The sequence below is a fragment of the Acartia tonsa genome, chromosome 7 (genome assembly GCF_053477335.1).
Source record: "Acartia tonsa isolate MP-2025a chromosome 7, ASM5347733v1, whole genome shotgun sequence".
Taxonomy (NCBI): Eukaryota; Metazoa; Arthropoda; class Copepoda; order Calanoida; family Acartiidae; genus Acartia; species Acartia tonsa.
In genome coordinates, this window is record NC_137266.1 from 14,531,318 (window position 1) to 14,542,158 (window position 10,841).

General features: G+C 31.7%; 1 protein-coding gene across 1 annotated transcript; it reads left to right on the forward strand.

Annotated features, from left to right (window-relative positions):
* The first annotated feature begins 4,955 nt into the window (after positions 1 to 4,955).
* On the forward strand, positions 4,956 to 6,615 carry LOC145324907 (uncharacterized). The gene is made up of 4 exons (XM_080167659.1): positions 4,956 to 5,197; positions 5,573 to 5,648; positions 5,999 to 6,057; positions 6,425 to 6,615. The coding sequence occupies exons 1-4, from the start codon at positions 5,090 to 5,092 to the stop codon at positions 6,494 to 6,496; spliced, it is 315 nt and encodes a 104-aa protein (XP_080023785.1). The 5' UTR covers positions 4,956 to 5,089; the 3' UTR covers positions 6,497 to 6,615.
* The last annotated feature ends 4,226 nt before the right edge of the window (positions 6,616 to 10,841 follow it).

Sequence of the window (10,841 nt, forward strand, 5' to 3'; positions counted from 1 at the left end):
TTATTTTTTTCTCTATGGTATCAACCAACATCCCTCCTGTTGGTAGCATTTACTTTTAGAGGCCTTTATTTTATCTTTTCTTTTTTTCAGCTTAAAATAGGACGATGTCTGTCCGTCCGATGAAGATATCGGTTATCACTATTCAAGCTGTTCTTTTTGGGGATTAAACACATGTGAAAAAAATACTCACCAATTTAGTGTGAAGTTCAATTTTACCTAGAGGATTGAAATAAAGTCAGATCGTTTTTTAGGGGGTTTGCATTAGAAGTGAAATAGTGAACGCGTAATATGAGTAAACTATAACAGAAAGACCAACCAAAAAGTTGAGAAGTTGCTTTGCTACGTCTAAATGTTGTGTATTGAATGTATATCGAAAACAAATATTATTGCTATACTAGGAATTATTTTAAACATTTACTATTATTGATGCGCATAGCAGCTCTAGAATAAAAGTACATTTTTAAAAGCAAAGCTTTTCTGTAATTATGGTTGGTATGTCCGGAACGGTTAGCTCTTTTTGTTAATTTAGACATGTTAGAATTGTCCTATCGACTTCAGAATTTACTAGATAATTCCTATAAAAGTTAGGTACAACTTATAAAGCGTAGAAACTCTATAATTGTTACCAGAATGTCCGTGAGTCCATTTTATACATGTTGATTTTTAACAATAAATTTTTATGTGATATAATAATCTGATTTTTGGAATACTGATTTCTAAGACAACAAAGTACAATGTTTATAGAGTAGGTTTGGTTGGGGATATATTAGGTAATGTTTAACCCCGCAGGGGTTAGACAAATAATAAAAAACATCTCCCCCCCCCCTCCTCTTATTCATTTAAATATGGGGTGGGTGGATATTAGTGCTCAACCAGCACTTTGTGTGATAACACCGCAAAGCTTCTCTATATGTGTTCGTTTCTGTCCTTCTGTCTGTTAAGCTAGAATGTAGGAAGTTTCAGTTTGTTAAGATCTTGTCAACCACCAAACCGATTGAGTCCTTCATTTTAGTAGATCTTCACACAGGACCCTAGATGGACTCAAGTCTAGGATGGTTTTAGTCCATTTTTATTCATCCCTTTTTAAAAACAGAGCCTCTACGTGCTACAGGCGTAGCCGCTAGATTAATAATGATTTGTTAAGGCTGTGACCCATAAATTGACTTTTCTCAATTAAAATTGTCGGTTATATTTAGAAAGATACAAGATATACGCTATTTAAATGGATGTAGAATATACGTGAATATTATGACAGGAGAAAAATTGTCGTCAATTTAGGTTGCAATTTATTGGTCGGGCAATTGACGCAGTAGGAGGGGAGGGGATGGGGTGAAGGAGGGGGATGCCGTATATGTTTATTTTAGCCCGCTACAGAGTTTACTTTATAATAGAACATGAAAATATGATGTAATATCCAAGTAATAATATATCCATTATTATTTATTATCTTTCATTTCCTCGACTAAGGTGGCCTCAAATTGGACAACAAAATCCATTTACTTTGTTTGTAGAGTTTGTTTAATAAATTCAAATTTTCATTTGTTACAGTGTTTGTAATTTAACAACCAACAGTTTATTGATTTAATTAAAAAAGCTTTGGCGTCCTTGAGAGGGAGGGCTATAAATATTCTAAAACCATACCCAAACTTAAATCTAAAAATATAGCCTAACACTAACACAATAACTATGTTAACCTAAAATAGATAACTGTATCGCTTCATTATTTTGTGAATGGACAAACAAAAATATATTCCCTTACATATATATAATACAAAGTTGCTTGATGTCCGTCCGTCCGTCTTTCTGTCCGTACGTCTGAAGCTTAAAAGATCTTGATAACCACTGAACCGATTGGATTCTACTCTTCAGGGAATATATCTACTGGTCCTGTGGTGGTTTAGGATAATTGTAAAGTGCCTAAAACTGTTCGATAACAACAAATTCATAGTACATGTTATACAAATCTTGATAACTATTTTAACAGCCGAACTAATAACATGTTAGCTAATGCTAGAATCAAATGGCTATTATAGATTTTTTTTGCGGCTATTTATACAGCGAAGCTACTCTATAATTTAAAATGTCTTGTTGTCCGTCTGTCCGTATGTCCGTATGTCTTAGTTTGGGGGAAACATGATTTTCTCGGCTCCAAAAGGCTGAAATTTTTTGACAACATTCCCATTATTAAGGAGCCCAATTAACTATAAAACATCAATGGCATTCAGACCGCTTTTTAGCAGGTTTTAGGCTATTTTTGTATTTTTCACATTTTTCTCCATATCTTTAGTGTTTATGGTCCAATTTCCAAAATTTTTCAGTTTTAGATATCAAAATAAAATTTCCTGTCATTTCAAGAAATCAACTATGACAGTCAGACTGCCTTTAAGCAGGTTTTAGGCTATTTTTGTATTTTTTACATTTTTATCCAAACCTTTGGTGTTTATGGTCCGATTTCCAAAATTTTAACGTTATATATTTAAAAATTAAATTTCCTGTCTTTTCAAGAAAACATCAATGGCGGTCAGGCTGCCTTTTTGCAGGTTTTTGGCTATTTTTATATTTTTCACATTTTTCCTCATATCTTTGGTGTTTATGGTCCGATTTCAAATTTTTTTAGTTTTAAATATCCAAATTAAATTTCCCGTTGTTTTGAGCATCCAGTATGTAATTTACTTTGACCGTCAGTCTGTTAGTCATAGTACTGATATACAAGTATAAAAAAATTAAAAACAAATGTTGAAAAGGTTTCGGGATTTTCCCCAATATTCATGTTTTTGACAACTAATCTTTAAATTATTATACTTAATTTTTGTGCTTCGCTACTTATGGATGCTGTCATTCTTGTTTTGTAGGTAAACCAAATAAACATAAAGTTAGTGTTCGATTTTGTTTAGCATTTGCTACAAGACGTTTTCAATTTTTTTAGCCTACAATGCTTTTGTTTGAACACTCAGCCGCGCGGCTTCGTAATCCACCAAATAAGACCCAGCCAAATTCAGTCTCAACTATCCGCCTGAAATACTAATTTTAATAACTTAAATCCTTCGCTACAAACAGACAAACAAACAAACAGACAGACATCGTTATACTTTGTATTATAGATTGGACTTTTTATTGCACTAGTCTAGTTTTATAAGAACTATTTCTCATTTGTTGGCTTAACAACTTTGGGGATTTTTATTAAATTTTGCTAGGTTAGTTCATTAAGTTGAATTTTCAAACGTTTCAACAAATAATTGTAATTTATGAAAAGGGTAATTTTGTGTATCATTGGGGATGTATATAAATTTATCGGCCATTGTCTTATTCCTTTAGATTCCTATCTTGAAAACATATGTAATAACTGTATGTGATTAGTGAGAAAGGGAGGAATAGTAATGAGTTATCGGAGCCCATGCCCTGTTGGACGATGGTGCTAGTGTTATATTGACTTAAATACTTGGATAGTTTTAGAGGTGTTCGGTTGATATATTTTTCAAGTCGTAATAATGTTATTCTATAAAATGTTAGCTATGATTATTTTTATGCCATATACATTTATTTACTAAGTATATTTGCGATAACTTTTATTTAATGAAATCTTCCAATTTTTAACATGTACAAAACAGCCTACTTAATTGCTTCAAGATCCATGTCAGATCTATATAGGAAATAAATGTCTATAAACGAGCTCAAGTTTTCCAAGGAATATTTGTTTAAAACTCATAGTGCTCCAATAATCCATCATAAACTCTCATTGCCCAGAACGATAAGACCCATTATTTTACTTTATTAAAAATAAATTCCTTTTTTTAATTTCATGTTGCTATTTACCTTATATCAATGTATTTAATTTCTAATCATAAAAAAGAAAATTTTGATTTATAATATAATAAATTTAAGAAAACTCTATTTTAAAAGAATTCGATTGTGGCGACACTTTGTGTGTTCAAATATTAAACTAAAATTGTAATCATCATCATTAACCCTTTGGTGATGGTAATGTAAAGAAAAAAATATAATTTAAAAAATCTTTTTAAAATCATTTAGATTATTAAATATTTACTTTCTTTTAGATAGTAATGCCGGGTGAGGAAAATAGATTTATTGAGAAATAGATATGCATATAGAAAACTAGCCAATAGGGAGATAATTATATCGAGCCAACTCTAGTATATATATATAGTCGACTTAAGTGACATCATGCCTGTTACCTGTCGATAATTAGTTTTAGTTCGGAGTAGTTGTTTTATCTCATTATATTATAGACAGCTTTCCGAGGATACTAAAATGAAAAATTTAAAGATTAAAATTCAAAACCATTATCGTTAGCCCCGAAAGGCCGTTGGCACGCGCTAACTAAATTGGTATTAATATTATGATTTTTATTTTAAAATTCGTCGAATTGTTTTTAATACGATGTTAAACATGATTTTTCATTATGGCTTAGAACAAGATCTAATCCATGGGATATTATATATATTAAAATCATGTTATCCCTTATCACCATTGTCGACAATTACCCATTAAATTGTATGTCAACGCCATGTTTCCAATTATCACAGGATTAATACATATGTGATAGACGACTTCTAAGAAAGAAAGGTAGAGGTAGGAAAAGGGTTAATAACAAAGAGTGTTCTTTAAATGTACCAAAATTTTTATCGTTTGGTATAGCGATATTCTCTTTATTTTTGTTATTAGGTCGGTTGAATAGCAATGCACCAATTATGCGTCTTGTAATGCACAAAAGAAATCAATCAAAAAGCAGTCTTGTGAAGTCATAAAAATGAGGGAGATGAGAGTAAAAGTGGGAAAGAAAACCCCTAAAAAAAGATGGATAATCCCTAATTTTTATGACGTCACACGGCTCATTTTTGAGATACTTTGTCCGGCTACACAAAAATATTATCTTTATTGTGTAAACACTTTAAATATGCGTAGTATCATTGCATTACCTAGGGATTATAAAATAAGACGTAATAATTTTTGAAAAGGGAGGTGAAAATTTGGAAAATCCGCGAATAACAAAATGATAACAATCCCAGGTATAAAAGGGGAAATATTTGTTTTTTCAAATTAGTCAGGAAGAAACTATCAAGATACTAAGATGAAGGCCACATTTCTGCTAGCACTGATTTGCTTTGTTGCATTATCAGAAGTTATGGGCTGCTCAAATAGTAATGATTGTAAAAGTGTTTCACACTGCATGGTAAAGGTTAGTTTTAATCAAATTTTTAAAAGCAAAGCTTTTATTTAAATAGGTTAGGTCGGTACGTCCATCTGGAACGGTTAGTTCTGTTCGATAATTTAAACAGGTTAGAATTGTCCTATCGATTTCAAACTTTGTATGATGATTCCTATAACAGTTAGGTACGACTTATAAAGCGCAAATACTCTATATAATCGTTACTAGAAAGTCCGTACGTCCATTTAAAAAATGCTGATTTTTTACTTTTTATAACAACAACTTTTTTATGTTTCAGACAGACATACAGACGAACAATTCGAATTATAGAGTAGCTTGCTACATAATTGGATAATTTTATTCTTTTTAGACTTGTAAATTTTTATTATTTTACTTTTTTTACAGGGCGCTCTTCATTGTGTGTGCAGATCCGGTGTTTGCAAGCATGTTCATAGACATAGGAGACAGGTAGTTGAAGATGGTAAGTTGGTTCAATATTCTAGACAAGTGGCTACGCACCTAGAGGCCCCTGGGGCTACTTGAGGAGGGAGAACGTGGATTTAGATTTTTTTTGGCGATTTCTCCCCCGATATAGTTATAAAACTTCCCAGGACATATGAAAAGCTACCCTGTAAAGGAGAACCATATCGGTTCATTAGTTAGCGAGATCCTTCGGTACACACACAAACAAATATCCTGTTACTTTATTATAAGGATAAACAGCATCTATTAAAGTAACCTTTTCCCTCACGAGCCCTAAAACAAATAGTTCTCGATAATATAATATATAGGTAATATTTATTTGATTTTTGACAAACTGATGTTTTTTAGAGCTTGCCTGCAAAGTAAAAGAAGACTGTAAAAAGTATGAATTATGCATATATCTTGCGGTAAGTTAATTTTTTTAAAATTTACACATCTCAAACCTGATTTTAATCAATTTTAATAATCAATTAGACTGTATTAAGCTTCTCTGGAAAGCATAAACTATTTAGCTTAAGGATTTCTAAAAGTTTTTTAATTTTAGAATTAAAATAGTTGTCTGTATAATAAGCTAGCAGCTTTACCTTAAATAGAGGGAAGGAGGGGAGATGTAGATTGTAATTTTCTTCTGGGGGCGATTTACTCCTCGGAGGGAGGAAGTTTTCCCAACCAAAATAGATAAAAAATTACCCCGGACCAATGTGAACCTTCACTGTTATGGACACATCTTGTTACTTTTAAAGAAGGACAACAAATAAAATTATATATTTTTAGGATGCCTACTGCGGCTGCGAAAATAACCGTTGTGAAGTTATTGGTCTTAACCCATGGGGCCCCAACAACTAAATGATCTTCTATCATTAAACGAACAGCATTCATATCTAAATGTTGAGAAAAAAAACAGATAAAAATTGTTGTCATTATTTTGTTACTAAATATTTTGCAGTAATAAATATTTTTTAGAATTTTTTTTCTTCAAGTTACTTAATTTTTTTATGTTTAACACAAGGGGGGGGGGGGTAATGACGCCCCCTCTCCCCCCTAATACATCAAGAATATCATCAGAGTTTGTTCCTACCCCCATGAAATTGTTATTTTAGGGGTAAAAATAATTCCATTGGGCGAAATAAACAAAAGACTGACCATTATTTCTATTTTTAGTAGCGAAGCTACTTTATAATTCCCTTTGTCCGTCAGACCGACAGTACGTCCGTCCGTCCGTGATGCTATGGGGGAAATGGGATTTACTCAGCTCCTATAAAAGAATGCTGAAATTTTTTTACAACATTCCCATCATTAAGGAGCACAATTGACTATAAAACATCATTGGCGGTCGGACCGCTTTTTAGCAGGTTTTAGGCTATTTTTATATTTTTCACATTTTTCTCTTTAGTGTTTATGGTCCGATTTTCAAATTTTTTCAGTTATTAGATATCAAAATTAAATTTCCCGTAGTTTAAAAAAAAACCATGATGGCCAGACTGCCTTTTTAGCAGGTTTTAGGCTATTTATTTTATATTTTTGACATTTTTCTCCATATCTTCATTGTTTATGGACCAAGTTTTAAAAATTTTTCAACTATAGATATCAAAATTAAATTTCCTGTCTTTTAAAGAAAACAACCATGACAGCCAGACTGCCTTTTTAGCAAGTTTTAGGCTATTTCTATATTTTTCACATTTTTCTCAATATCTTCAGTGTATGTGTGGATTTTTAAAATTTTTTAAGTTAAGGATATAAAAATTAAATTTCCCGTCTTATAAAGAAAACAACCATGACGGCCAGACTGCATTTTAAGGCTATTTTTCACATTTTCTCCATAATATTCCCATCAATAAGGAGCACAATTGACTATAAAACATCATTGGCGGTCTGACCGCTGTTTAGCAGGTTTTAGGCTATTTTTATATTTTTCACATTTTTCTCCATATCTTCAGTGTTTATAGTCTTACTTTCAAAATTTTTTCAGTTATAGATATATCAAAATTAAATTTCCTTTTTTTAAAGAAAACAACCATGACGGCCAGACTGCATTTTTTATTTTTCACATTTTCTCCATATCTTCAGTGTATATGGTCCGATTTTCCTAATTTTTTAAGTTAAGGATATAAAAATAAAATTTTCTCTCATTTTAAGAAAACAACTATGGCGGCTAGACTGCCATTTATCAGGTTTTTAGCTATTTTTTATGTTTTACATATTTCCCCATATCTTTGTTTTTTTTTTATCCAATTTTCAAACTTTTTTAGGATATCAGTATTAAAATAATTTTTTTTCCATTGTTATGAGCATCTTTTATGTAATTTACTTTGACCATCGTCAGTCATCATACAAAATAAAACAAGGTTTCGTGTTTATTTTATTCCCATCTACGATTTTTTTGTGCTTCGCTACTTATGGATGTTGTCATGCTTGTTATCTTCGTTTTGTGTTTTTTTACCTTTTTTTTTGCATAACTTAGTTTTTAAAATTTTAGACTAGCTGTGCTTAAGTAAAAATCTGCTAATGAAAATCATGAATAAACTGTTTATTTCTTGTTTACTTTTCAATTTATAAATGCCAACTCTTTTGTGTTTTTACGCTATTAAGCACAAATTAAAATGGATTTGCGCCCTGATAAAATACCTTGTATAAAGAGTTCATTTAGACACTGCACTGTATGTAATACTTGCGGCTACGCCCCCTAGAAGCCTCTAGGGGCACTTAAGGTAGAAAAGGGAAAATAAAAAATATATTTTGGGGGGAAGGGGGGTGAAGACACCCTCCCCAAAAATAGTTTACAACCTTCCAAGGACCTATAAGAAGCTTTACTGTAAAGGAGAACAATATCGGATCAGCAGTTAGCAAGATCCTTCGGGACAAGACAAAAACGCTTACTACTTTATATATTAGGATAAATGTATCATCGTTAATTCATTATTTCCACTCACGGCTACTACCCTCCCCAAAAATAATTAACCATCCCAGTACCTATGATGAGCTACATTGTAAAGGAGAGTCATATCGGACCAACGTTATGCGAGATCCTTCGGTACAAACAAACAGACACCAAGACATACTGTTATTATTTTTATAAAACGATTCTATTAAAGCTCTATTTAGGCATTTACTATAAAGTGTATGTAATAGTAATTTGGTTTTCTCTAAGGTCTACTATAGTAATGTTCATACAAAATAGTTTTATTTTTTTAAATAGCAAAAAAGTTAAAAGAAATATATGTAGATTTGAGGTTGGTCGTTTATTATGTATATTATTCTCGAGGGTGGTTGTTGCGTTATTCAGTTTCCTAACTGTTTTGTATGTACACTAATCCTGAGGGTGGTTGTTGTGTTATTCAGTTTCCTAACTGTTTTGTATGTACACTAGTCCTGAGGGTGGTTGTTGTGTTATTCAGTTTCCTAACTGTTTTGTATGTACACTAGTCCTGAGGGTGGTTGTTGTGTTATTCAGTTTCCTAACTGTTTTGTATGTACACTAGTCCTGAGGGTGGTTGTTGTGTTATTCAGTTTCCTAACTGTTTTGTATGTACACTAGTCCTGAGGGTGGTTGTTGTGTTATTCAGTTTCCTAACTGTTTTGTATGTACACTAGTCCTGGGGGTGGTTGTTGTGTTATTTAGTTTCCTAACTGTTTTGTATGTACACTAGTCCTGGGGGTGGTTGTTGTGTTATTCAGTTTCCTAACTGTTTTGTATGTACACTAGTCCTGAGGGTGGTTGTTGTGTTATTCAGTTTCTGAACTGTTTTGTATGTACACTAGTCCTGGGGGTGGTTGTTGTGTTATTCAGTTTCCTAACTGTTTTGTATGTACACTAGTCCTGAGGGTGGTTGTTGTGTTATTCAGTTTCCTAACTGTTTTGTATGTACACTAGTCCTGAGGGTGGTTGTTGTGTTATTTAGTTTCCTAACTGTTTTGTATGTACACTAGTCCTGAGGGTGGTTGTTGTGTTATTCAGTTTCCTAACTGTTTTGTATGTACACTAGTCCTGAGGGTGGTTGTTGTGTTATTCAGTTTCCTAACTGTTTTGTATGTACACTAGTCCTGAGGGTGGTTGTTGTGTTATTTAGTTTCCTAACTGTTTTGTATGTACACTAGTCCTGAGGGTGGTTGTTGCGTTATTCAGTTTCCGAACGGAAGTTCGCTCGCTTGGTTCTTAGTCTTACACTATGTAAACACTCTAAAAAATAATCAATGAAAAATATAAATTTCATTTTAAAAGTTAGATAAAAATATAAGAGTATAGTAATAGATTTAAGTACGGAAAAGATTTATTTTTGACAGTTGGAAACCACGGAAACGTAAATATAAATGATAGGAAAACCCTCAAGGCCAACAAATCATACTTAGAAATACATTTATTGCTTATTTTAAACGCATATATTTAATATGTTATAAACTATAAAAAATTGTTTTATCAGAACTCTGAATAAAATACAATAGAAAATAATTTCTTAGAGTGTATAATGTTATATAGAGAATAATAAGGTACCGGCTACCTGCGTCAAACCCCTCCCCCCCCCCCCCCTCCCCCATCTCTTGTTTTATTCACTTCCAGTAGTTTTTAAAAAGCTGTTGATGTTAGAACAAAACAGGAAGTGAAAATATTTTAGTTTTTGTTTGAAGTGAAACAAGTGAATTTTTAAATGAAGTTTTTTAAAGAAATTCCTATAAAAATATTCATTATGATAATAAAAAGTGAAAATGAAATTTATTTAATATAAAATTGTGAAAAAAGAGTTATAATAACATGTTGTTTTTATTTTAGCATAACTTTGATATAAACAAGCAAATTTATTTTGGTTGAAATTTTTTGCAGGTATAGTCAATAAATCACTGACAAGTTTGGTAGAAAAACCATTTAATGTTTAACGTTAAACAATTAGGTTAAAATTTGTTTTAAATTCATCAATAAAAAGGTATATATCATATTTTAATGACTTATTAACGTACGGTTGACTAAATCCTTATAATAGAGTAGTTGTGCTACCATTCTTTCTGTAATAAAAAACAGAATGATTGATTTGATTTTTAAAAGTTTTGAAATTTTGTTTTTCTTTATCAAAATTTGACAATTAATAAAATTGCTTAAAAATAGTGCTAAAATTCAGACAGACACCAAGTAGACTGTAATTATACGCAAGTTTTCTAAGTGCAATGGCAAATAACCACTGAAAATAAGTTTAATTAATTG

Coding starts and splice junctions, on each gene's coding strand:
- LOC145324907 (XM_080167659.1), top strand. CDS start 5,090: ATGAAGGCCACATTTCTGCTAGCACTGATTTGCTTTGTTGCATTATCA. Junction 5,198..5,572: donor TTTCACACTGCATGGTAAAG/GTTAGTTTTAAT, acceptor CTTTTTTTACAG/GGCGCTCTTCATTGTGTGTG. Junction 6,058..6,424: donor AATTATGCATATATCTTGCG/GTAAGTTAATTT, acceptor ATATATTTTTAG/GATGCCTACTGCGGCTGCGA.